Here is a 27,972-nt window from a genome sequence, read left to right on the forward strand (position 1 = left end):
GTAAGACAGAGAAGGGGGATTGATAACCAAGAACCTTAGAAGGCGTGCGATTGATAAGGTATGTTGCTGTTAAAATTGCATTAGCCCAATAACTTTTAGGCACTCCCATCCCAATTAGAAGAGAACGGGTTACCTTCGTAATATGACGGTGTTTTCTTTCAGCTACACCGTTCTATTGTGGTGTATTGATACAAGAGGTTTGATGGACAATCCCGTTATCAGCAAAAAAGGAGGCAAGACCACCATATATAAACTCTCCTTCATTATTAGATCGAAGGATATTGAGGGGACAACCAAACTAAGAACATACCATCCTATGAAAGGTTTTAAAAATGTAATGAACTTCATCGTTGGTTTTCATAAGATAAAGCCAAGTATATCGACTAAAGTCATCAACAAACACAACAAAGTAACGAAAACTAAGTAACAAAGTAGTAGATTTAGGACCCCACACATCAGAATGAACAAGCTGCAAAGGAGTTGTACTTTTATTAATACTAGTAGGATATGAAACATGACATTGTTCGGTAAAAATGCATGTTTCACAATATAACTCAAAAGATTCAACAAAAGCAAATTGGGGAAGCACATGCTTTAAAACAAGAAGAGGTAAATGACCTAGTCTATTATGCCATCGCATTAACAGATCTTTATTGACATTACTATTCCTAACACTAGATTGATTTGCAACAAAATAAGAAGTTGGCTTCGCGTTCAGCAAATACAAGCCATTGTCCTCGCGTCCACTTTTAATCGTCTTCCCAGTGTCCAAGTCCTGAAACACACAGTGAGATGGGAAAAAAGGTTATAGTACAATTCCAAGCCTTTTGTAATGTGACTGACAGAAAGGAGGTTATTGGTAAACTTTGGGACATGAAGAATAGAGGATAAGGTAAGATTAGGAGAGACAGAAACTGTGCCCTTCCCCGTAATAGAGGTGAAGGTGCCATCAGCCACTCTAACCTTATCCTTACCAGAACATAAACTGTACGAAGAAAAATCAGATGACATACCAGTCATGTGATCACTGGCTCCTGAATCAATGATCCAGGGTGGTCCACCAGATAATGTGGAAACCTGATGTGCCAAATGAAAGGTACTTGTCTGAGCGAAGTTATAGGTGGTAATGGAGGAATGTTGTGCTAGTAGATGTCGGAGAGCATTAAGTTCAGCCCCAAACAAAGAACTCGGTGGCCCTGAGGAGGTATGACCAGTAGAAACAGTCTCACGCTCTGCAGTATGTACTATATATAAACCCCCTAAATGGACCAGGCCATAAGCAGGAGCTGGAGTAGGGCGACTATATAGATTCCAACATGTTTCCCTAGTGTGGCGCGAACGCCTACAGTGATCACACCTCAACTTGCTCTTGTCATCCTGCTTCCCTCCTTTTGGAGGATTGGGCTTGTTCCATTGTTGTGTGGCAAGAGCAGACCTCTCAAACAATGGTACTTCTGGCTCAGGCTTAGTGTATAAAGGTACAGATATAGCCTTCATTCTACTCTTCTCAAGCTGGATATACTAACACACATCCCTAGCATACTCGCATCTCGGATGCAGACTACCCAAGAACTTAGAGATTCGATTCCTTTCTACCATAGCATGAAATGTTTTAACATCAGCTGCGCACATAGGTATGTCGTCTTGGTAGTGATCTAACTCTTCTCATTTACCACGTAGAGTGTGGTAATATGTAGCAAGAGTTTGGTCTTCCTGCTTAAATCTTGAAAAATGTTGTTAGAGTTAATACAGTTTTGCAAAATTACCAACCGAGGAATACGTTTCTTCCAAAGTCGTCCAAAGCTCTTTAGTTGTTTTCACAAATAGAAACCCTTTGCTGATCTATGACTGCATTGACTGCAACAACCACGTCATAACTAGTGCATTATTTGCACTCCACTCTTTGAATTCAGGATCGCTCTTCCAGGATACGTGACAGTCCCTTTGATATGGTCAATCATCCTACAACCAGTGATATGCATATGAGCAGATTGAGCCCACTCCATATAGTTTGTCTCATTCAGCCAAACAGTCGTAATACAAAGGCCTGGATGATGATCACTGCTACCTCCCAATACTGGAGTCAGACTAGGAGAAGACCCAGCTTCTTTTGAAGTCACCTCTGAGCCAGACATTTTATCAAACAGTTTCTGGGTATGCAATCCTTAGAAACAAAAGCAGCAACAAAATACGTAGAGAACCACCTCTCTAACACACAAACTTCAACTAGAAAGATTACTGACTTCTAAGATGCATAAAAAAGCAACCAGTCACCACACAAACCCAAGAAAGCAACAAAGTAGACCATACCAGAATCGCAAATGACGAAGAAAAAGCCGTTGTTGCAGAACCTCGTAAACACAAAGAAAACACCAATTGAGAGTGCAATAAATAAAAAACAGGTCCAAAACTACTACTTTCTTGCAAACAAATTCCATCTTGGAATCTCTTCAAAACCCTTCACACCCACTAAGGTTTACATAAACTTGCCCTAGGGTTTCAACTACACACTTAGAGGTTTAAAAACCATGCTCTAATACCATGTTGACTTTAAGATATAATCAAATCAAGAGTAAGTGATAAAGAAGAATAAGAAAAAGAGAAGAAAGCAGATGAGAGAAAAAGAGAGAGAGATGGGGAAAGAGAGAAAGAATGAAAGAATACTTTCATCCTTCCACCACATTCTATTTATAATAACACGTTTCAGAAATTACACATAAGCCCCAACATTATATAATTAATAACAAATAAGCCCCTGACAACAAGGATGCTGTTGTTTAGATCCACTATCCACAATCAAGAACTATCCTCTTACAGAGATTCACCAGTATTAATAATCTATATAACTTTTCCAGTGACTGGCTCACATTTTTGCGCAGAAGATACAACTGTCTTGCTTCCAAAATACAAAAACTCCATACAAAAACAAAACGCACATCCATTACCTCATTGGTGTTGAGAGTTAAAGCCAATTTTAAGGTGCTTTTGTTTATATTAAAGAGAGAAAATCAAATGATAGACAAGAGAAGCAAATGAAAAACTGAAAGGAGAATACAATCATTAAAGGAGCAAATCTCTATGCCATATGTATGAATTAAACTTTTGTGCCGCCACCCTCAATATTAAGAGGGAAGGGAGGGCGGGAGGTGCCAAACTCAGAACTACCGTACATTTCCTCCCATGTCAGCATAGAAAGAACTCATACATAGAAAAGAACAGATATTATAGTGCCAAAAGTCCATTCACTTTGTTGTTTACTGGTAACTATTTCAGTATTCTTAAGAAGTCCAACCACCTACCACTTGGATGCTTCAAGGAAGGGCTCTGTGTATAGGTATTGATCTTAAACACCTCTATCATTTGGGACTCCAATCCTGTTCCATGAATTGTCAATTTGTGGTGGTTCCTCAGTAATACATTCATCTGACTCACCCAATCCGCTTTTTTCTCCCCTGAATTATCATCTTCTAGAGCTTCTTTTCAGTAATTATCGCAAAGAACAACTTAAATCCGTAAGAAAATTTGGATTTTGGTGTTGGGTCCTCCGACGCTGATGAATGACTATAGCAATCACCATTTGATTCCACCACCATTGGGTTGTCATATAACCGACACAGACTCTCAACCATCTTTCGAGATGGATGAGGAGGCTAACACAATAATAATTGCAAACAGATGAGGGAAGGGACTATGAGAAAAAAAAAAAAAAAAAAAAAAAATGGAATAAAGAGAAGGCGAAAACGAGTTTCGGGTCGCAGGACTAAATGTGGGAACAATTTTTAGATACTTCTCTAGAACAGAATCCTATAATATTTAGGTTTACTTTTCTGATTACAACCAAGTAAAGCCCTAATTCCTTTGGACTCAAAGCACTATATAAAGACATCTAAGCTCTTATATTGACACACACATATAGAAGAGAGATATACAAACCGATCTCTACTCTCATTATTGAGAGATGATATATTTTAGAGGGCATATTGTTGTTTTCATCTTCTACATCTTGCATTAGATGGTGAGTTATTATCTAGAGTGTTGATGGGGAACGGGGTGTGATTCGCACACATGAGTTGCATGTGTTCCAACATTACTTTTGGAGAAGAGGGAAAGATAAATAAAATTGGGGATTTTAGTAATTTAGGGTTTTCTTATGCTTTATATTCATAAGATAGTGAATAAATCGTCTTAATTCTTGTCACATATATTTATGCTTATTGTTATTTTTATCATGATTTGAATTTCAAGGTTATTTTGGTATTTTTATGTTTTAGGGTTTGCTTTATAATTTGCCTATTTAAAGGCTCCTTTGTAATTTGAGAACTCAATTTTTGAAGATTATTGATTATCATTTCTTTGAGCCTCTATTTGTGTTCTATTGTTTCTCGCATTTCTGTTCGTGCTTTTCTCACCCATTCAGTCTATCCTGCCTATCTATTCACTTTGTTCTCACCCCTTTCGTCTAAATTGATGGGGAACAGGGTGTGATCGCACACATGAGTTGCATGTGTTCCAACATTATTTTTGGAGAAGAGGGAAAGAGAAATAAAATTGGGGATTTTAGTAATTTAGGGTTTTTATTTATGCTTATTGTTATTTTTATCATGATTTGAATTTCAGGGTTATTTTGGTATTTTTATGTTTTAGGGTTTGCTTTATAATTTGCCTATTTAAAGGCTCCTTTGTAATTTGAGAACTCTGTTTTTAAGAATTATTGAATTATTACGTGAGTTTGCGAACGCTCTCCCTTTGTGTCTCTTCCCCTTCTTGTTCTTGCTGTTCTTGATCCCCCCGCCCATCTATCCTACCTCCTTCTAACTGATTCTCATCCCTATTCTTCTGTCTTCTCACCTCCTTCGTCTAGCCCCATCTTATCTTCTCATTCTCATCCCTTTCTTCCTTTCTAGTTATTATCAAAACTCGTTTGTTCTTGTGTAGTTGCGTAGTTTATTTATTTCTGCTTTCTATACGTAACTGATCCATAGTGCTGCATTCTAAAATATAATTAAGATAATTTTAAAATCAGTTATTGGTAATCCATTCACCAATCTAAATCTATTTGGGGCTAAAGAGGGATGAACTTTGAGAATCTCTAGGCCTCTGAAGTTGTCTAATTATGTTATGGTTTCCAATTTTGATCTTAGTCCACCTTTCTTAGTATATATACAGAAAGAAAAAAATAAATTGTTTTCGTTCAATTTTCTAACTCTCATTTTATTCGAATGCCAAATGATTTTATTTCACAGGAAGAGGCTTGGGCAGCTGGGGGCAGTGGGATTCTGCTGAGAACCACCAATGGTGGCAAGACATGGATTCGTGACAAAGCAGCTGATAATATTGCTGCCAATCTCTATTCAGTAAAGTGAGCTTGATCCTCCTACAAACTTGATGTTGGTTTAATTATTTGGATGATCAAATTAAAAAAAACTTTTCAAATGGCATAGCATGAACCTTTTTTTGCGGCTATTTCCAACTCCCATCTTTTTAAAAATCTACACTTCTATTTTAATATCTGAATGCCAGTGCTTTTGCCTACCAATATGGAAGACAGATGGAAAGTTGCAAGGTTTTACATGTTAATAACAATTACAGCCAGAATTGTAGTTGTTGATTCAATTTTATTTATTTATATATATATATATATATATATCTATATTTTTTTTTTTTTCTGTTTGTTCTTTTTGTTCATCTGTTTTGGCAACCAAAAGGGCATCAATAAGTTATGTTTCCTGATATAAGAATGAAGAAAGGTTCGGAAATTTGGGAGGTCATAAAATAATTCTTTACTGTTACAGTTGCACATGGAGGTCATAAAATAATTTTTTCATATTACATGCTTTCAACGTGAAACACATAGAACTTTCAAGTTCTTGATTTTCTTAATCTCTCTGATGCAGGTTTATCAATGGTGAAAAAGGTTTTGTGCTAGGAAATGATGGAGTCTTGCTTCGCTATCTTGGGTAGATTAACATGGTAATCTACTGAAAATTCCATTTAGGTCTTTTTGAGATAGCTAAGATCTCCGTTTATCAATGATAGAAAGTGCTTTGTTATGAGAAATGAAGGAATCTTGCTTCAGTAACTTGCATTTACGAAAACTTCCTTTTGAGTCTTCTGAAATAGCTCAAGTCTTCTCTATTAGTAGGGAACTGAAGAAAACAAGTGATTTCGGGGTTCTTAGTGATTTCCATAACTTATACTCATTTGAAATTGTTTTCAAGGTAGATGCAAGCAAGCAACGACAAATGGTGACCAACGTTTGATATGTTTGGCTTAGAATTATTTAGTTCAGATGATAATCAGTATCTAGTTTAGTTAGCGGCTTTAAGTCATTTCTAATAAACTGAAACGTTCTACCTGTGTACAGGTTTATCGACGACACATGCAATTTTGTACCAAAGAAACAGTGTGATATGCTGCCATCTAAAACAATGAGACAGTAAAGAGTTTTAAATTTCAGTGATGTAACGATTTTAATTCCTATTGTAAGTGCCAAGTAACCTTTGTATTATATTTTTAATTCTTTCAATTCTTTGCTATGTAAGTACTACATTGAAGGTGAATTTTCCCATCGAACCAAGATTTGCTGAGTCTGATGGGATATATTGGTATGCTGAATATAGTTTTGAGTTTTGTTTGAATCAATGTAGTTTGGACCTTTTGGCTGCCCTGTTTGACCTGATATAAAACTTAGAAATCAGCAGGATCATGATTCTCAACAATTTGATACCCTACAAAAACAACATAAGCTTAAAATAATGCTTACCATTTTTGTTGGATTATAAGTCTAATACGAATAGGGAAATGGAAAATAAGTCATTTGCAATATTTATTATTTCCCTGAAATGTAAGTCATTTGCAATTTGAGAAGCCATAAAATCACGAATATTGGCATGCTTGGTTTGTAATTCTGAAAATAGTTCTTATGAATTCCGAGAACAAGATACAGTTTTGAGAGAATAATAAAAGACTGTTATCTGAAAACATGTCATTTTATAACTGAGTTTTCAGAAAATTGAACCAAACAGAATTTTTTTGTACATTTTACTGTTTTCAGTTTTTGAAAACAGAAAACTGTTCTCAAAGTTACAAAACCAAGCAGATTCATTTGCATCTCTTCTTAAACTATGCTTTAAATTTGAGAGCAGAACTTGTCAGAGGTCCGTGAAATGGAGTACATACTGCTTTTATTCAACCAAGTTTGTTTTTACTTTTCTCATCTTTTATTTCTCTTCATTTCCTTAAAGTGCCATTTTATTTCTCTTTTTTTGGCAAAAGGTAAAAATGAAAATTAATAAATAAATAAATAACTTGGTGTCATAGTTTCCAAACACATTGACATGGCCATTTTAAAGGCATTAGATTAGTCTTGTAAACAGTTATGTTGGAAGCCAAGTTGGTCGAAACAGGCCATAGATAGTAGTCTTCGTGAAATGGTTTATATAAAACAAAGTAAATGCCAATTATCTAAAATCGAGTTTATGAAAAGAAATACAGGCCATAAACATTAACCATAGAAAAGCAAGAAAAAGATTTTTATTTTATTTTATTTTTTATTCTTTTATAGAGTAAACATGTTTACAATTAATAAAAAATTACACTTCAAAAAATTACTAGGGAAACACCTCAAAACACCGATAAAGGCGTCAAGTTGAATCCTTAACGAAATATATGAATTGCTAACTTGTTGCCAAGCTGTACGATCAATCTATCAAACATAATAGATTCAGTAAATTTTTTATTTTTTTTTATTTTAAACGTTCAATCGATCCACCTATTAATTGACTTGCTGATTGAAATAACAGTTTTCTGATGATTTTAAGATTTATTTAAAAATCTGTACTTTGAAAAGTCATTTATCAAGAAAAAAATTTAAATAATTATTTTAAGATTCTCCAAGATCAAAACTATCTTTTAAAGATCAGTTATTTGTGTTTATTCAATGATTCTACTCATGTGACTCAACCCTCTTTTGACACATGATAACGAATAGAAAATTGCCACATGCCTCAACCTCAAATCTAGGTATGGTTTTAATTCCCTTCTCATTTGATACTATGTTGTATAAGATTTAATTTTTTTCTTTATCTCATGTCAAAAATTCAATTATTGCTCATTAAATAAAAAGTCCAAATTATCAAATCCTTCACCACAGACAACTTAAAAAATTCATGTATAAATCATTAATTCTATTTAATGATATTTAGAAAAATCACCAAAATCCATCAAAAACCCGAATTTAAAATTTTTCGTGTATCTGTATGTTATGAACACCGTCTGCAAGGTATAAAAACTTGGGCGTGACTGAACCATGCCACAATCCAACCCCATATCCCTCTCCACATTTAAACAGCTGGAGATGAAGACTGATAAATGAAATTAATTTCACATCTCAACTTGTATCGACTTTGATTAATCTTTATGTACAATGTACTCCATTACAATGACATGGAGAAACCAACAGGCATGTGACCTAACGGTACAAGGCCCCTACTTTCCAAAGGGAGGTTAGGGATTCGAATCTTAGTGGAGGCAATGTATGTAAATACCAACTAGGGAAAAAAAAAAAAAAAAAACAAGAACTTCGGATATGAATTTGAAGCTGAGACTTTAGTACCACTTTCTCACTATGATCCCTGCACCTTTTTTACATCAACACACAGAAATTACTCTCTTCCAATAGTTCCTATACTTTCTTTCTTTCCACTTTTTTTCCTTCACAAAGGAAAAGCAAAGAAAAATAACATTGGTCCATCCGGGAAAGGGAAAAAAAAGGTAAAATCCCAGATTCAGTTAACTAAGTGCCTCTTTGAAGCACCAACGTCATCAAGGCCGATAAATTCTTATAGTTTTCGAGACTTGCAGTCGACAGAATGGACACTTGGATACAGCAGATGAGCATCGACGACAGAGTACATGACCACAAGGAACTATTGTAATATCGACTTCATTGCTCAAACAGACTCGGCACGACCATGCTGCTTTAGCTGTATCAACTTCTTTGGCTGCCGTTTCAGACCTCTCCTGCAAAATTTAATTTATTATATCAATTCGAGTTTCCGTGTGCTCCACAATCATAATTTGGGACGATGATTACATAATCAACAGAGGGCATCATTTGATTTGCAATTTTTGCTAATCTAAAGGCTTTTGATCTGAAAAACTATATATTACTTCTTCAAAGCTACTTCGCGTTTCCTGATGCTTGTAACTATTGTAGAAAAGATATCAATTTGACCCATATTGTGCTTTTTTGGAAAAACTCAACTTGGTCAAACCAATTCAACAACTGCTGATAATCATCCTATTTAATTTTAGAAAATGAACATGATTCATAAAAAGAGAAAATTTAGGTTTTTCAGGAGAAATGTTGAAAGGATCATGTTCTTAGTTCCAAAAGCTGTAACAAAAAAGAGTGTATTTATAATTATTATTTTCTGTTGAATTTACCACTATTTTTAACATACAATTTGCAAGCCGACCCTATACATGTCCTGCAAAGTCATGACTGCTAAATACAAGTGATGAATATAAAAAAAAACTTTTGGAATGAATATCTAGTTTTTTTTTTTAATAAGTAGAAGGGTAAAATGCAAAAAAAAAAAAACACCTTTGCTATATAAAAAAATGTGCAAGAAACACCCCCGCTTTTGTTTTTATAAAGTGCATATAAATCCTTATATTTTAAAAATTTATAGCAAATTGCCCCCGGTCAATAATTTTGACCAATTTTTTTTTGTAAAACCCCAAAATACCCTTGAGAGAATTTTAGGTTTTATTTTAATAAAATAAATTAATAAATAAGAAAAACAAAAAAGAAATAAATAATAAAAAATAAAAATTTGGGAGGCTTTTATAAATTTTTCAAAATGCTCTTTTTTTTATTATTATTTTTGTCTAAAGGGCATATTAGGTATTTTAGTCTCTAAATTGAAGAATTATCCTTATTTGTCCTTACATAGAAGGGATGTGGCGACCTTGTAGGTAGATGCGAGGCACTGGCAGGCTACAGATGCACATCCCACATCACTTTGGTGTAAAAAGAGGAAGTTATATATATGTGCTAGTGGTATCTCCAAATGGTATAAAAGACCTTTTAGGGTAAAACCCAAAAGCAGCAAAACTATGCGGGTTCGGGCCCAAAGTGAACAATATCATACCATGTGGTGGAGTTCAGCTGTTATAGGGAATTTTTTTTTTTTTACATTTTATCCTAATGCTACGTTTGGTACCATTCCTTTGTTTGGTATGAATTTTAAAGTGAGAATGGCCATTCTCTTGGAATGAAAATCCATTCCAATATTAAACCTATGGAATGGCCATTCCATTCCTTAGTAAGATTAAAAAAAAAAAATTCATGTTCCCAATAAGCCCTTCATCACATTTTGTATACTCCCTCACATTCTCTCACAAAACCCTTCACCTTCCATTCTCTCACTCTTTTCTTATATATATATATATATATATGGATTTGTATCTCTCTCTTGAGAATCTCCAACATACTTGCGAATCTTCGCTTTTCTTTTATCTTTTTGTTTCTCTGATTTTTCATTCAAAATCAAAACTAGTGTGTTAGTGGATTTACGATGCATCACCAACACCAATTTTGGTGGGTCGAAGATATTGATGGTATATAGCAAAGAGGATGGTTATAGTCAAAGAAATTATCCTCTCCAATCAATCCATTTTGCATTTTTCTTTCATCAGAGCATATCAATGTTGGGTTCACTTCTGGTCTTGAATTCTTGTGGTGATGACAATAGTGATTGCAGTAGAGAACTTGATGGAGTGAGATTTTTAGAGGGAATTTGTTGCAATTAAATGAAACATATTATTATGAGTTTTTGAAATGGTGAAGTGGAAGTATACATGACGATGAAGACGAGGATTGGACGGTGAAAGTAGTTTGAAATTTCTTTGAATTTGAAGAAGCTTTACATTTCTTTTCTTTTATTTTCTTACTCGCCCACTAGGTCTCTACCTGTACACCACCCACCACACACAACCCTAGCAAGTTCTATCCATACCCAACCCTCAAAGCATAACCTTAGCAAGTTTCTTTTATTTTTATTTTTTTTTATTTTTTTACAGTTTGGTTTATTTATTTTTCAGAATGGTGTTGTATCAAATTTGGTGCATTGGTGATTTTTTATTTTTACTTCTATTTTTTCGACGGAGGCGATATTGGGCCTATTGTAGCATACCATAATCCATCATCAGAATATTAATTGGATTGATTTTCTTAAAAAAAGTAACGTAGGTTAATGAGAGGGATATTTTGGAGAAAAATTATTCCATTCTAGATTTAATGATGGTCAAACCAAACAATAGAATGAGAGTGACCATTCCATTCTATTCTTCTTATTCTCTTTCCATTCCCAACTGCATTCCATTCCATTCTTACATGCCAAACGCACATAAGTAGAATGAACATCTACTTAGAAGTTCCAAATAATGAACAGTAAAGGCCACCGTGCTAAGTTTTCTTAACGCTCTTAAGGTAATACATCAGGTACAAACATGGTCATACGTGGCCAAGGTTCATCTGGAACAAAATATGCTGGTGCTTCAATAACGAAAAAATTATATTGTAAATGATTGTAAAGTGCTTATTTCAATGTGAATTTCTGCAAGTGGATGATGTACAATAAGTTAAGAAATTGCGAGCAACATACCTGCTCAAGCAAAAGTGCTGCCTGAGACTCCTTCAGTTGTTCTTGCAGTGTTACTGTTGTCTGCAGTAGGGACTGCTTCTCCACATCCATATTGACCCCAGCTGCAGAAAGCATCTCATGAACTGCCTGCACTAGTTCTGCGGCTGATACTCGGCCATACTGGAGCTCTTTACCTGGCTGCTGCTGCCAATACACAAATCCTCACTCAATTTAAAGCATGATAAAATCCAGAATACAGGAGAGAGAGAGAATAATATTAATCAGGGGTGAACAGTGCTTTAAACATGTTTCAGATGACATCACCTATGACAATTAGTTCTGATAACCTGATTCTGAAGATCAAGTCAGTCTACCCAGTACACTAGCACTAGGGGTGCAACTTGGGCGGGCTAACCCAGTCCAACCCAAAACCATCCCAAAAATTTTAAAATTTGGGCTTTTAAATTCACAAATCGGGCCCAAATTGAATTGGGTTGGGTTTTCTCAAAACCCAGGCATGTTCGGGTTGGGCTCGGGCTCAACCCGAACCCAACCCAAAACCCAAAATAAAAAAATAAAAAAAAAAACTTAAGAAAAAAAAAATATTATTATTATTATTTTTTTGCCTCCCTTCTCTCTCCTCTCTCTTCTTTTCTTTTTCCCTTCATTTTTTTCTTCTTACAGGCGAAGGAGGCTTTTCTCTCTCTCTCCTTCGCCTGTAAGATGAAAAAATGAATGGAAAAAGAAAAGGAGAGAGAGAGAGAAAGAGAGAAGAGAGAGGAGAGAGAAGGGAGACAAAAAATAAAAAAAAATTATCAGTAAAAAAATAATAATAATTTTATCAGTTTATATTCTAGTGTTTGTACAGGATAAAGGTATTGATTCGATAATGATTTTTTTTTGATAAGTTTTGATTCGATGATGAATAAGGATTTGGGAAGAGTATATATAAACATTATTTCCAATGTTAACAGTAATTTCACATTCATATTCCATGTTGCCATAAAAAATTGGCCTTCAAGAGTTCAAAGTCCTCGCGCGCACAACTGATGGTTCACTAGAATATTGGGCTGAGACAATATAAGTTAAAACTCAACACATTATTTCAATTATAATAGACAATTTGCACTTCTAGGTATTTATTAAAAGAAAATGGCAAGTATTAATAAATTAAAAAATAAAATTTTCTACATGGAAAAGAAAAATGTCATTTGCATATTCGTAAAAAAAAAAAAAAGACCGGTGAAACCCGCCCGCCCAAAATATTCGGGCTGGGTTATGGACATAACCCATTTTTGGTAGAATTCGGGCTGGCCAAACCCAACCCGATTTCGGGTTGAGTTTGGGTTGGGAATGGGTTGGGTTGGGACCGCCCAACTTGCAGCCCTAACAACTAGCACTATAGTAAAGTAGACAGTGATAAGATTGACATTTATTTATTGGAATGAAAATTTTTAACTATTCATAATGGGATGAATAATCATACTTCATGGTCTGCCATAAAGATGACACAGTGGGGCAGTGGTGAAACTTATTGATGATACCCCCTTGTTCCTAAAATAAAAGTCTCTTTTAGTAATCTAAACTGTTCAAGGGAACATGCATTTCAAGCATCTTTTCGTGAAATTACATAACTAACTCTTCAAAATATAAAGATGCCAATTGTTAATTTGGGAAAATTTCAAAACTAAAGGATAATTTAGGAAAGTTTCAACATTTCTATCTTGATATGAATACCTACTTTTGGACATCCTATAACAGAAAGAAAGACAAACAAAAGGAGCAATTATTATTTATATTGTTGGTGCAGCGGTTTTAGTTGTTGGCATCATGTTATTGTTATTATTGTTTAAATATTCCAATCAACAAACCACGTGACTGATTATGGGACTATTTAGTCTCTCTTATGCCAAGCCATATGGGATAATTCTGATCCTGACAAATTCACATGCAATGGTGTTTTCTGGTACTATAAGGATAGCAAAGAAAATCATTTAATAAAGAAATACCTTTTTGTCTATTTGCCATGTCTTATAAGTTATTTTTTATTGGTACCATTGTTCTTATTACTTGTATTATGGTTTGAATATTCCAATTAACAAAACCATATGACTGAGCTATAAGACTAATTCTGAAAAGTTTGCAATAGTGCGTTTTGATACTATAAGGATAGCAGAGAGAGAATTTTGTTCTGTTAAACTGACATTTCGTATGACGTCATTACAATTTACGCTCTTGTATGACGTCACTAGGGGCGAATTTAGAGCGATTAGGTTAGACATGAAAACTTTTCTGGAGATTGCTAGAATTCCAAGGATCTCGCTTGGAGGGGTTGTGAAGACGGCGATTCCTCACCGCAGGCCTTCGTTGTATATCGACGGAGAGTCCGTCGGAGGAAGAAAGACAGTTCTATCATCTTGTTTGGTTGGACATTTTGACAAGGAGGTTGGGGGGTGTGATCGAGTGGGCGGCGCGAGCATGGAACACGTCATGCGGGGTAGGGTTTACGCCCTTATCTGACTCGCTGCTCCTCTTTCGATTTCCATCTCAGGCAGAGGCTCAACGGGTGTTGAAGGAAGGCCGGCGACAATGGGGATCTGCAACCTTGCGGATCGACATGTGGTATTTCAGGGTTGGTTGCTGTGGTGTTCTCAGAGATAAAGGGCTAAAGCAGATTCGGTTGCTTGGACTCCCTCTGCATCTATGGTGTCAAGCCTTGTTCGTTGAAGTGGGGGAGTTATGTGGAGGATTTGTGAGATTTGATGCTGACGAGATGCGGGATGCAGAAAGTGTGCGGATTACAGTGAGAAATGGGTCCAAATGTCCGAAGTTTGTGTTCATTAACGACAATACCTTCTGCTACAAAGTCGCGATCTGGGAAGAAGTCCTACCGGAGCTTGTTCCCTCATCGGAGAGCTTGGAAGGCAGCAATGGGTCACATTTAATGTCGAGGAAAAATGGACGAAGACCATTAGTAAAGGGGAGAAAGGGGTGCTTGAGATCCAGAAATGGTTGAAAGAAAGAGAGATTCAGAGGAAGATAAAGTTTGTGGGGGGAAGACAAAGTGGACGGCACGTGCCGGTTAGGCGCGTCGAAACAGAACAAAGGAAGGATACACGTGGAGGATGTAGAGATTCACCGCCAGATTCTCGATCCTTATCCTCTGGAATTGGGGTTGGTGATAAGATTGGGAGAGGCCGAGATTCAGAATGGGCTGGGGTTGGTGGTGATTTGGGCCGGAGGGTGTTTGGGTGGGCCAAGTGTGAGTTATTTAATCATGATGGACCGAATAATGGGCCTCTCAAGCCCAAGCCTATTGGATTTAAAAGATGGGTACAGCGAGGGCCTAATTCCTTATCCATCTCTTTTTAAAACGATAAGCCCAGTCCAAAAGCTTCATCGGGGCCAAGTAATCAAGTCCAGGCCAAGACCCATCCTTCTCATATGCAAGGCCTGTCCAGGTTAAGTAGACATTGGTCCTCATCCGAAAAAGTAAAGTGGAGAAAGATGAGTGTCAGTACGGCCGGCCAGAACGAAGAGATGATTTCCCATCGGTATCAGGGATCTCGCCATGGTTCTCGGTGGACTCGTAATGAAAAACAGAAGTGGGCAGTACACTCTCATATCCTCAACTGTCCAGGTACGAACTCTGTTATTCATCCTCGGACCTTACTTTCTACTTCTTCTACTACCCCTTCCTGTGGGGCGCTGAGAAGTGGTGGTGGTGTGGAGGATGTTTCTGTTCAACAGAATGATTTTTCTGGGTCCATAGTTCCACGGGTTGATGGGTCAATTAATGTCTTGAAGGATATGTCCGGAAGTATAAGCAGTTCTGAAGGGGTGACGGTTTGTGTGGGACGAGATCTTCATTTTAAATTGACTGACGATTCAGCGGTGGCTCTGTTTAAAGAGCTTAGGCTTTTTGTAGCTTTGAAAGATTTAAATTGTCTACCATCCAATTCAAAGGCAAATGACATCCAAAGTTTGATGACAGTTGATCCGGATGACTCTGAAACACATTCTAATATGCAGTTGGATATGTACCGGAATGGCAAAGAGAGTGAGGGGGAGGAGATTGGGGATCGGGAATTTTCTTAGCAGGTCTATTCTAATGATTTTTACCCTTGGCTGGAGACGGATCACACTGATGTGGGCATTGTGGAACCTTTAGCAGTTGTACGGCCCGATTGTCTAGAGACAAGTAATGATCTGGGCATGGAATGGGTGCTAGAGAATATTGGTGAGGTTAGTGAAGCGTTGGGTGTCTCTTCACAGGGTAATGATGAACAAACTATGTCCATTCTCCATGCACTAGTGGCAGGGAAAGATGATACAGGGACCTTTCAGGGTACGAAAGAGGTCAAAAACAGAAAACATTTAATGTACCAGAAAGGGGAACAGGAGGTTAAGAATCTCATTTCCTATGTTAACTATGAGGGGAAAGATGGAGTGACAAAAGAAAGGGGAAGGATCAGAAGTGGGAAATGGGGAGGAGGGGAGATGATTGTTTTTGGATCTTAATGAAGCTATAAATTATTACGTGGAACGTTCGCGGTCTAAATGATCCGAACGAAGGGAGGGTGGTCAAGGTAGCTGTAAGGAAGTGGAGTGCCCATGTTGTTTGCCTACAATAAACTAAAATGGCATCTATTTCTGATGGGGTGGTCAAGAGCCTTTGGGGAGGAAGGTTCGTGGAACGGGAAGCGTTAAATGCCTCCGGCACCTCGGGCGGAATTCTTGTTATGTGGGATCATAGGTGGTTGTCAAGGACGAGCATTTGGAAAGGAATCTACTTTTTGTCATGTGTGTTTTTCTGGAGTTTATGGGCTGGTTATAGATTGTGACAGACCTGCTTTTGGGGAAGAGCTCTGCTTTGTCAAGGAATTGTGGTCGTTGCCTTGGTGTTTAGGCGGGGATTTTTATTCTGATAGGTCTCCGTTTGAGAGGTCTACAGGGGGTAGGTGGTCCTTGGAAATGACCCAGTTTTCAGAATTTATTGATAGTCACTTTCTTATTGATCTACCATTGGAAGGGGCAGCCTTTACTTGGTCCAATGGTAGAGATCCGGTTACTTTTTCAAGGTTGGATAGATTCCTGATTTCAGGAGAGTGGGAAGAGAAATTCCCGGATATAACTCAGGCAGCTTTGGTTAGGGTGACATCTGACCATGTGCCCTTAGTTCTTGATTGCGGAGGATTGAGATCTAGACGCACACCATTTCGCTTTGAAAACATGTGGCTAAGATCTGAGGATTTCCAAGGGAAAGTCCAGTCTTTCTAGCCTTCCTACATACTTCATATCTCTGTTTCAGATTCCTTCTTCAGTGGCTGAGAGAATTGAAAGATTGCAGTGTAATTTTCTTTTTTTTGGGGGGGGGGGGGGGGGGGGGGAGTGGGGGGTGGAAAGGAGAAGAGTTCAAGTTTCACCTGGTTCGGTGGGATCAAGTGTGTCGTCCAATTCGGTTTGGAGGCTTAGGGTTAAGGAAGTTGTTGCCTTTTAATAAGGCTCTCCTTGGTAAATGGCTCTGGAGTTTTGGAATCGAGAGGCATTGGTTATGGAGGAGAGTTATTGCTAGCAAGCTTGGGGAAGGTCGTGGGGGGTGGTGCTCTCGGGCGATGCGTGGTCCAAGGGGGGTGGGAGTATGTAACTTCATTCGAAGGGGTTGGGATGACTTCTGCAAGCATGTTCGTTTTCGCATTAAAGATGGAAGGAGGATTAGTTTTTGGAAGGATCTCTAGTGTGGGGAGCTCCCTCTTGCTCTCGCTTTCCCACGGCTCTATAGGATTGCTTCTCACCGATAGGCCATGGTTGTTGACTGTTATCATCTTGATAACAGGAGACTGACTTGGGATGTTCAGTTCAGGAGGCATTTTCAGGATTGGGAGATCGAGGATGTTTCTCGTTTTCTGGAGCTTTTGTATAGCCAAGTGATTTCTTTTGGGGAGCCAGATGGGTGGTTATGGATTCCTAACTTGCAAGGCCGGTTTGAGGTTAGGTCCTTTTTTAGATGTCTTTCGGATGGTCAAGGCGAACTCTTCCCCTGGAAGTCTATTTGGCGTTCTAAGGCTCCCCGCAAGGTCGCCTTTTTTGCTTGGACCTCTGTCCTGGGTAAGATTTTAACCCAGGATAATTTGAGGAGGAGGAATCAGGTGGTGGTCAATCATTGTTATATGTGCTTGTGTAATGAGGAATCAGTTGATCACCTCCTTTTACATTGCAGTATGGCCAGAGACTGCTGGGATTTGATGCTTCGTTTATTTGGGGTCCATTGGGCCATGCCTTATTCCTCTAGAGGGTTGATTGAAGCTTGGAGAGGCGTCTCTGTTGGGGTAGGTGTTAAGGATGCGTGGAGGGCTACGCCGCTTTGTATCTGGTGGTGTATTTGGCTCGAGAGAAATAGGAGTTATTTTGACGGGAAAAAGAAGCCTATTTCTATGCTTAAGTTCTCTGTTATTTCTACTCTTTTTTGTTGGGTTTCAGGGAGAGATTATAGATCTATGGAGGAAATCATTGTTTTCTTGGCCTCTCTGAAGGTCTAAGGCGTCTTTTGGCCCTTTTTGTTTTCTCCGAGTTTTGCTCTCCTTTTGAGCGCTTTTAATAAATTCTAAATTATCAAAAAAAAAAAAAAAAAAAAAATCTCGGGCTTTGTGGCTAAAAGAAGGGGACCGCGATACAAAATTCTTTCACAGGCTTGCTAACGCTCACAGAAGATGTAATCACATCGGGTGTATCCGTGTGAATGGCTCAGAGCTGTGGAAAGAGGATGAAGTGCATGGGGGAATAGCTTCTTTTTATCAGCAACTTTACACTGAGACCTAGGGATGGAGACCTAAGCTTGATGGTCTTCAATTTAATACTATTTCTACGTTGGATAGTGATAGGCTTGAGGTTCCTTTCACTGAAGAAGAAGTACTCAAGGCGTTATCGAGTTGCAATGGTGATAAAGCTCCAGGGCCAGATAGGTTTACGATGCGGTTTCTCAAGGAGAGATGGGAGGTAATGCGCAGCAAGGTGACGGGCACCTTCCAGGAATTTCATTCTCACGGTTTATTTGAGAAGTCATTGAACGCATCTTTTATTGCCCTTATTCCTAAGAAGGGCAGTGCCACTAACATTAAGGACTTCTGGCCAATCAGCTTAGTGGGATGCATGTACAAGCTTATTGCCAAGGTTCTTGTTCTTAGGATGAGTAATGTTTTGGATGGAATTATTTCAGATTCATAGAATGCTTTTGTTGGCAGGCGACAAATCTTGGATTCTGTTCTGATTGCAGGGGAATGTGTCAACTCCGGGTTGAAGAGTGGGGTTTCTGGCATCTTATGTAAACTCGACATCGAGAAAGCTTATGATCATGTTAATTGGAAGTTTCTTCTTTACTTGCTTCGGAGGATGGGGTTTAGAAATAGATGGATAAAATGGATCGAAACTTGTATTTCGTCCGTTATGTTTTCTGTGCTTGTGAATGGATCTCCTGTTGGTTTCTTCAAGAGCTCTCGAGGTTTGAGACAAGGAGACCCCCTATCTTCTTTCTTATTCCTCATAGTCATGGAGGGATTGAGCAGGTTAATGAAGAGAGCGGAGAATTTGGGTTACATCAGGGGGTTCAAAGTCAGCAGAGATGTTGCTTATCAGATGGAGATCTCCCATTTGTTGTTTGCAGATGATACTTCGGTTTTTTGTGATGCAGATGTTTCCCAACTCAGATATTTGAGATGCATCCTTAGCTGTTTCCAAGCCGTTTATGGGCTTAAGATTAATGTTGGAAAAAGTGTGTTTGTCCCAATAGGGGATGTTCCAGATATTTCCTCTTCAGCTGCAGTTCTTGGGTGTGGAGTGCGTACTTTTCCTCTTCCGTATTTGCGATTGCCTTTGGGAGTTTCCTCTAGGAGGGTGGGGAGTTGGGACCCGGTGATTAATAGGGATGAGAAGAGATTTGCAGGATGGAAAAAATAGTACCTTTCGAAAGGGGGAAAGGTTACTCTTATCAAGAGTACTCTCTCGTCCCTTCCCACTTATTTCTTATCCTTGTTTCAAATCCCATGCTCGGTTGCTAAAAGAACTGAAAAAATTCAAAGGGACTTTCTATGGGGTGGAAGAGAAGAGGAGTTCAAGTACCATCTCTTTAATTGGGAGCGGAGGTTTAGGTATTCGAAAGTTGGTCCCTTTTAATAGAGCTTTATTGGGAAAGTGGTTATGAAGATTCGGTAGGGAAAGTCATCGCCCGTGGAGAAGGGTTGTCTCGTGTCGCTTTGGGAAAGAGCGTGGTGGCTGGTCCTCTTATCCAGTTACTGTCACGGGAGGCGTTGGCATTTGGAAATTCATTCGGAAGGGTTGGGATGTTTTTTCTTCACACATTAGATTCAAGGTTCGGGATGGTAGGCGTGTATGATTTTGGGAAGATTTATGGTGTGGAGATCAGTTGTTGTCTCATTCCTTTCCCAGACTCTACAATATTGCCGAAAATAAGCACGCTTGCGTAGTTGACTGTTATCGGCTTGATAGTAGTGGGGTTACATGGGATGTGCGTTTCAGGATTGGGAAATGGAAGAAGCTTGCGCTTTTTTAGATCTGTTGTATCAACAGAAGGATGTTGGCAGAGGTTGTGAAGACATTTTGTGGGTCCTTTCCACCCATGGTAGATATGGTGTCAAATCCATGTTCTTGCGTTTATCCAATTTTGTTGGTCACGACTTCCCATGGACTATTTAGCGCTCTAAGGCTCCACTCAGAGTCGCATTCTTTGTTTGGACAGCTACATGGGGAAAGATTTTGACGTTGGATAATCTGAGAAAGAGAGGTAACACTTGTTAATTGTTGTCGTCTTTGTAAAACTGATGGTGAGTTGGTGGATCGCATCCTTCTGCATTATCCTGTGGCATACGCATAGTTGTTAAGGGCTCAAGGTGCACAAAAGCGCAAAGGCCTCCTAGAGCCTGAGGCGTAAGGCGAGGTGCGCGCCCGACTGAAGCAGTGTAGGTATTCCATTTTTGCTGTTATTGATAATACTAAGGTTCCAAGGACTTGACTATAATAGATAGATGGATTGAATTTTGTAATGTACTAGTTCAAAAATCACATGGTTCTATAATATTTAACAGCAATGGACAGATGTTACTTTCCATATAAAATCCATATGAAGCCATTCAAAATTTTAAAAGTGAGCAAGTCAGAGAGGCACATACCTTATGTGTTGCTTTGCCTCTCCCAGAACCATCTGATTCTTCACCATGCAGTATGTTTTCAGTAACTGTACCATTATCCTCCAGCATGGTTGATGAGGAAGCCTCACTGCCAAATGCAACACTTCTGAATGAGAAAACATGTGACGAAAGAAGAGGCTCAATCAGCCCAGGTGCTGTTTCCACCTTGAATCTATAGAGTGCTTGTCCTGCTGATGGTCTAACATCCTCTGGAACTCTACCATATTTCAACTTCTCTCCATTTTGAGACCGCCAAGCCACAATTTCTCCCGTATAGAAGGGTCTCAATGGGTGAAATTGTACTTGAATAGCATCTTGGGGCACTATTTCCCTGCCTAGAAAACCATTATTTTCACCTGTGCACTCAGTTACTCCCTTGTCAGAAGAAAGTTTTAAGACATTGACAATTGCAGTCTCAGAGTCTTCAGGAGATAGAAATAAAGATCCAATAGGCAGTGGGATTGGAGAGCCTAATACTTGGCTCACAACAATTGCAATAACATCAAGAACAGATATATAAGTTGGCGGTTCGGCAACTAACATACACGTCTTCAACTGGTCAACAAAATAAAGAGTCCGATTTTGGGGTCCACCCTCCCACCCAGGAATTAAGGACTCCTTAGCTACACGAGTAATGTCTAAAGATTTTGGGAGGAGAAGAAAACGAGTTCGGAGGCACCTAACAAACTGCAGCATTTCTGCAACGGACTCCAGAGAACTCCGTATTTTCTCCAAAGCTAGGTTATCAAATGCTGGAATGTCACTGACTACACTATTAAAAACATTCCATACTGCAGCCTGAAATGATTTACTTAACAACTTGTGTCTGATGGCTGCTAGTTGAACTGACCCAATCTGTTCCAAAATCTGTAGATTCTCCCCATGATCTAGTTCCTGCACATAGGGATATGTTTATATCATATATAAAACCAAAACAGTAAAGGTAAAATCTATATATAAAAAGAAAAAGAAAAATCCAATAAGATTTTGAAAAACAATGACAGAAAGAAAATCCAGCAAGTCAATCTACCTGTACAACAACATCCGACAGTTTTTTGATTCCCAAAGCTGTACATATTCTCTCAGGAAGATCTGGGTGAACAAATTTTAGCCTGGAAGAGTCGATATATTTGATATACCGGGAACCATAAGAATCAATGTACACACATGATTTAGCATGAACAAGTCTGCATCCATCATCTGGGACAATAGCTGCCGATGCCCAGTTGGACCTATCTGACATGTTTGCCTGGGTGGTTTTATCACAGACGAAAAACAAAATTTCCATTACAGCACGAAGTTCATTTGGATTTAGATGCTGATATCCACAAGCTTTCTGAAGATTCAAAAGGATATCTTTTGCACATGGAATAGATAGCATGTCCTGAAGTCCCAACTCTTTAAGAATCTTCACAAAGGGAAGATATACAGTAGGTAGTTCAAATGCAAATGGGGATAGGTTTATTGTTAGACGTGCAAAAAGAGAGCTTGCTGTCACCAAGCGTGTACCATTTGCAGCTGGCATAAATGGCACTGTCTGCAATTCTGCTCTATCTGGCAAGGAAACAAAAAGAAATAAGATGGAAATAATGGATCAAATGATAGTTGAAGATTGGCATTTGCAAAAGAACAACTTAGTTCAGCTGTTTCTCAGCCTATAAAGCCGGGAAATTTTGACAGTGTTGACTTAAAACTAAAAAATATGAAAAGCTTCCCCACCTGTTCGCTTGTTAACTGGGGCAAGAAATGGAATTCTTCAAAGAAACATAAATAACTACTATACAAAAAAAATGCATGACACCCATGCATTATTTCAAAGTTCTTTAGTTAATAAAGATAAATTTCATTGCAAGTGTCCCGACTATTTTTGCTCAAGTCAACATTTTCAAACTTAAACCAGTGAGCTGAACAGAAAGACCACATTTCTCTTCTTTGAAGAATTTCATTTTAACATAGGCTAGCCTTAAATCTGACAAATAGGAAAACAGCTACTTTTTGCTTGTTTACTTGGGCAAAAGATGGAATTCTTCAAAGAAGAAAAAGTACCTACTATATAACAAAAATGCATGACACCCATGCATTACTTCAAAGTTCTTTGGTTAATAATGATAAATTTAATTGTAAGTGTCCCACCCAAGGTTCGCAGTCGCGGTATCGGTCGTGGTGTAACGGAATCATACCTGTGTCGGCGTTACAAAACGGAATCAATTATCACAATCATGAATTTTTTTCAATCTCACACATAAGGTCAAAAATGCACCGATACACATCTTTTTACAACATAATCCAATAAAGATAATTTGTTTGTGAATTTTATAAATTTTTAGGGAATTTTTATAGACCATTTACCAAAAGTTATAATTTATTTATAATTTTTAACTTGCGATCCTAATTATATTTTTAGTAAATTAGTGAACAATAATAAATTTAATCATTCAATAAATAAACATTCATACCATATATAACATGTGAGTAGAGAAATATATATATAATTTTAGTCAATTGTATAAAAAGAATTATGAAGCATAACATATAATTAACACAATTCAACAAAAATAAATTTTTAGTAAATTTTATTAAATTAGTGACCTATTTATAAATTCTATATTATTACTCTTATTAAAAAGTATGATATATAGTGAATAAAAATATAATTAAAATTCAATTTTTATATAACATGTGAGAAGAGAAAGTAAAAATAAAAAATATATATATAACACAAGTTAAAAGTGTGATTCTTAAACCATCTATATAGAATATATATATTTATTGTAACTTTACAAACAGAAATGCATTGTGGTTCAGTGGTTTGAATTCTCAAGGGGCAAGGGGTCTAAGGTTCGAAACCTTGCTCCTATGTGTTTTTTAGTTAAATCACTCTCCCAGCTGCTGTAGCGTGTCTTGCATGGGCCAGTTCGAACCGGCCTGCTTTGGAGAAAATCGGTGGTTCGACCCCGAATCAGCCCGGTTCGCAAAGAATTGAGCGGTTCATGGGTAAAATCTGTACACCACCCGAGAAATCGGTGGGTAACAGTATTGGATCCTTCAAAAACCGATCCAAACTGGCTGGTACACCCCAAACCGGCCGGTTCGGCGAACCATGGTCCCTATTGAAGATTTAATGGAGGAATCAGTGGAGGAAAATATTTCAGTAATTGATGTTGTTTCCTATATTTGAAGATTTGGTGTTACTAGAGGAATCAGTGAAGAAAAATCCTCCTTGTTTTCTATTTTCTAATTCTTTCCATTCTCATAATTTCTTCTCCTATATAAAGGAGCCTCCACCATTGTATTTTATATGAATTGAGAGAGTATTATAAAAGTGATGTAGCCCTTTGGGCTCTTTGTGCCGTGGATGTAGGTCCTAGTGGCTGAACCACGTAATATCTTTGTGTTCTACTTGTTTTATTTATCTTTTCGCTTCCGTTTAATGCTTTGCAACAGTCCCACCTATTATTGCTCAAACCAACGTTTTCAAACTAAAACCAGTGAGCTGAACAGAAAGGCCACGGTTCATGGGTACAAAGGTCGATCAATAAAACCCAACTAGACAGCCATCTTAGGGGGGGAAAGAAAAGAAAGAAAAAATAAATCATAAAGAACTAAAACATGAATTTTTTTTAACGGTACAAAATCAAGAAAACATCAACTAATGCTACCAATTTAAATCCATCGAATAAAATGTTAGAAACCTCAAGGTTTTTTTGACACAAAATATAATAACTGCCACAGGATTGCTTAAATAACGACATTCCTGATTGCCAGAAAACCAGGGCAGTTGATGTTTAAATGTTCAACCGCATGGAAGAAACAATAATGTAGGTATGACAAGAACAAAATATGAAGCTACCTGAAGAAGAAAGGGAACCCCAAACCTTGTCCAGGTACTTTAAGACCTCAAGAGAAGCCTCATCAATAGTCATCAAGCCTGATGCAGTTGGCCAGTGAGCGAGGGTGTCTTCACCATTATTTCTTCCAATAACCTGGGGCACATGTCTGCTACATGTTTATTTTCACACGGAAGTACTCATGAGCAAGCATAGAATGGATCTAACTTTCTTACCTGCAGGTGTTCTAAAACTGTAGAAAATGCTGGAGGGCTCCTGAGATGGAGTGCTCCCCAAGAGTACTCAGGTGGAACAACACTTTGTCTGGAAAGAATGGGAGCACAGCTCCAGGCGAGTGGCCATTCCTTCAGTAAGATAGCTTCATTGTATGAACAAAGCACCCTTTTCCTACCTTTCTTGCCACCAACATTTGGAAAACCCTTTTCCGCAGGCACGCATGCAATCTTGCCAAGGGAATTGCAGAAGTTGTTGCCATAAAGGACAGCAAAGTTTGAGAATATCACTTTGACAACAGATTCAGCTAACAACCAGATTTCCAGAGAAACTTCATTCTGAGAGTTGTAAAAGTCTGTCTCAAATTCATCAAGAACCCTGTTAGAATTTAAATATTCACATCCAAGGGATTCTACTCTTTTGGCGCATTCAAGTATCACATCTGCTTCTGTTGCAGTTCGAAGGCCTGCTTTTCTCAAAATGCAAAGCCATCCATCTGTAATAAACGTTTCTCCAGGAAATTTCTTTATCTCACCAGAGAATACAGACGTTAATAGAACATCACCAGGATCAAACAGATCCTTCGGTTTAGACAGATCTACTGAAAATTCATCAGCATTTCTTACAAAATTAGTCTCCTTCAATGCTTCAACAATGGAAGAATCTAATTGGAGATCATGCCAATTTGTATAAAGATATTTCAGAATGTCCTCCTGCTCGGACTGGGGCTTCTGTTCAAACCCAGGTAACCCAAACCTTACCAAAATTTGTTGATCATGCAACTCAGGCACCCCAAGGGCTTTAAGTAATAAACTTTCAGTGGAGTCTGTGTGGTAAAAAAGGCAACACTCATCATATGGCTTGAGGGATGAATTTGAAGAGATCATACACAGATCTTGATTTTGCAATTTGGTGTATGACCCAACAACAGTTTTATATATAGGCAGATCATGTAACACTTCAAGTTCTTCAGTCGCATATTTTGAGCCATTAGAAAAGAAATCAGAAGCAAATAATGTTAAAAGTTCATCACAATCTGAAGCTGAAAACGAAGTTAGTTCAGGGAAATAGCCAGCATGATTAGCTGCCACAAGCTTGGATGCAATAACTTGCCCCAATGATTGGTCAGGTGAAGGGGAACAATTACATGGAGCAGCACAGTCAATGAAAGTAGCATCAAATATGGGTATGTTGCACTGGTTCAGTAATGACAACAACCAAGGATATCTGCTTTTGGCAACCTTAAAAGCTAAAGTGTAGGGCTGGATTGATTCAGACTCAGAAACTAATACAGATGGATCACTTTCTGTCGCACCCATTTCAGTTAGAGTGGATGCGGAGTTTGCATCTATAATGGAGGGTGGAATGAAAACCAGATGACGCTCCCTTACACGGCATAGGATTGGCCTACCAAGAAAAGCCGGAATAAGAGGCCAATCAGAGAAGAGTGAGAGGTCTTGCAATGAGCCACTAAAACTTCTCCAGAAGAGCCTTATCCATTCAGGAGAAGGTGCCCCTTCACTACCAGAGCCCATAGTGTTTTCCCATGAAAACCAAGGAGCCATATCTGATTCTATCACATGATTCACCCAGTTTTCATTAAAAAGCAGCCTCATATTATTAGCCAGCAAGTGAAGAGAGAAGCTTTGCAGTTTCAGTAACATTTGAAATGTACTGTTAGAAAAAATATCAGCCAAGATTGGTCTTTCCAATACTTTTGGATGGATAAACTTTGCTGCTAAAGAAACCATCAGGGTTTGTTGCTCCTTGTTTCCAACCCAAACTTCAGTAGCCCCCAACCTTATTAAATGATTTGTTGCTGTTGGACATGGTAAGCCTTTAAGCTCAGCAGCTATAGATAAAAGCTTCTGATCCACATTTTTGATGATTCCGTCATTGATACCATCCACACTGTTCCACTGAACCATTGGACCACCTGCCCTACCAATATCTTCAACAACTCCCCGGCCAAAGTCAAATAAAGCCTTCCCTAAACTAGTCATCATTTCTAGTGCATCACCTCCTGAAGGACCCGAACTGACCTGACCTGGGGCAGACATACCATGAAGTCCCCGCAAACCTGGGATTGATCCAGAAGCAGAGCTGCTGCCCCCTTCTTTGCTTGCTCTATAGATGATGTCCACTAATTTATCATCTCCACTCAAATCAGATGGGTTCATAAACTGAATGTCAGACAAACAATACTCAATGACATCTACATATGTATCAACTGATCGAAGAATGATAGAAGTTGAAGAAACCCTAAGAAGGTCTCGAACCATCTTTGGTTTGATTTCTCGAACATAGATCCCTATTGCCTGGATTTCAGTCACCAATTCCCAAGGCACTGAAAACACTGGATAATGTTCCTTCACAAAGGCACAAACTGTGGCTGGTAGCAAATTCCCACCCACCCCATTTCCAGGTTGTGAAAGAAACATACCCTCTTCAGCCTTGACTAGATTTCCTGAGAACAGCTGCCACACAGGAAGGTCGACGACGCGGGCATAGAAAGGCCTAATTACTTGTTCAGCTAAGCATTCCCAGTCTGCCTTAAGCATCTTTGTTGAAGTTAGGTTATTGCTGTCAACTACTTGAGAACTAGATGAATGCCCAGCAGACCTAGGCCAGAAAGAATAAATTTGATCTCCGTAGGCATTCAAAGTTACACCAACAGCATGGCCCACACTGGACTCAAGAGTAGAACTTGATGGTTCTCTTTTTAACTTCTGCATTTCCAACACCATTTCGATGTAGGAATCACGGACACAATACATCAGTTCTCTGTTCCATGCTTCTATCAACTGATTTCCAGCATCAGGTTGTGCCTCTGCCAAAGCTTCCATGTCTTGATATTTGAAGAGGTAACGACCTCGATTATGACGCACAAGGAAACATCCAAGAACTGTGACAGGTAAGTTTATTTCACTAGATAAAGGAAGAGGGGACATAATAGAACTTGACAAATAAGCCTCAGCAGGATGGCCATTTCGGGATACATGTGCTGCAACTCCAGCAACAGGTGTCAAGTTGTATGCCAAATAGCGCCTGTACGTAAAA

The 27,972-nt window shown here is 38.3% G+C and overlaps 2 protein-coding genes across 5 annotated transcripts in view; one reads left to right on the top strand and one right to left on the bottom strand.

Moving 5' to 3' along the window:
• LOC132303269 (photosystem II stability/assembly factor HCF136, chloroplastic) overlaps positions 1 to 6,642 on the top strand; it is a 37,821-nt gene extending 31,179 nt beyond the window's left edge. The window contains exons 7-9 of the mRNA XM_059800470.1: positions 5,244 to 5,359; positions 5,895 to 5,970; positions 6,365 to 6,642. Coding sequence (XP_059656453.1) covers positions 5,244 to 5,359; positions 5,895 to 5,961 — 183 coding nt within the window. The 3' untranslated portion in view covers positions 5,962 to 5,970; positions 6,365 to 6,642. The remainder of the gene's footprint in view (positions 1 to 5,243; positions 5,360 to 5,894; positions 5,971 to 6,364) is intronic.
• Positions 6,643 to 8,380: 1,738 nt separating this feature from the next.
• The window catches only part of LOC132303270 (uncharacterized), a 42,308-nt gene continuing 22,716 nt past the window's right edge, over positions 8,381 to 27,972 (bottom strand). Inside the window, exons 8-13 of one of the 4 annotated variants that reach the window (XM_059800473.1) lie at positions 24,915 to 27,960; positions 24,702 to 24,834; positions 21,882 to 22,405; positions 20,834 to 21,745; positions 11,673 to 11,849; positions 8,381 to 9,021 (exon numbers count right to left, since the gene is read on the bottom strand). In XM_059800473.1, the coding sequence (XP_059656456.1) occupies positions 8,824 to 9,021; positions 11,673 to 11,849; positions 20,834 to 21,745; positions 21,882 to 22,405; positions 24,702 to 24,834; positions 24,915 to 27,960 (4,990 nt within the window). In that variant the 3' untranslated portion in view covers positions 8,381 to 8,823. Of the gene's footprint in view, positions 9,022 to 11,672; positions 11,856 to 20,833; positions 21,746 to 21,881; positions 22,406 to 24,701; positions 24,848 to 24,914; positions 27,961 to 27,972 lie in introns of those variants that run through there. The other 3 variants (XM_059800472.1, XM_059800471.1, XR_009481161.1) reach the window with 3 other exon arrangements.

Source organism: Cornus florida, unplaced genomic scaffold, assembly GCF_030987335.1.
Source record: "Cornus florida cultivar Cherokee Brave unplaced genomic scaffold, ASM3098733v1 CherokeeBrave_3.0.0_Hap2_Chr04, whole genome shotgun sequence".
Taxonomy (NCBI): Eukaryota; Viridiplantae; Streptophyta; class Magnoliopsida; order Cornales; family Cornaceae; genus Cornus; species Cornus florida.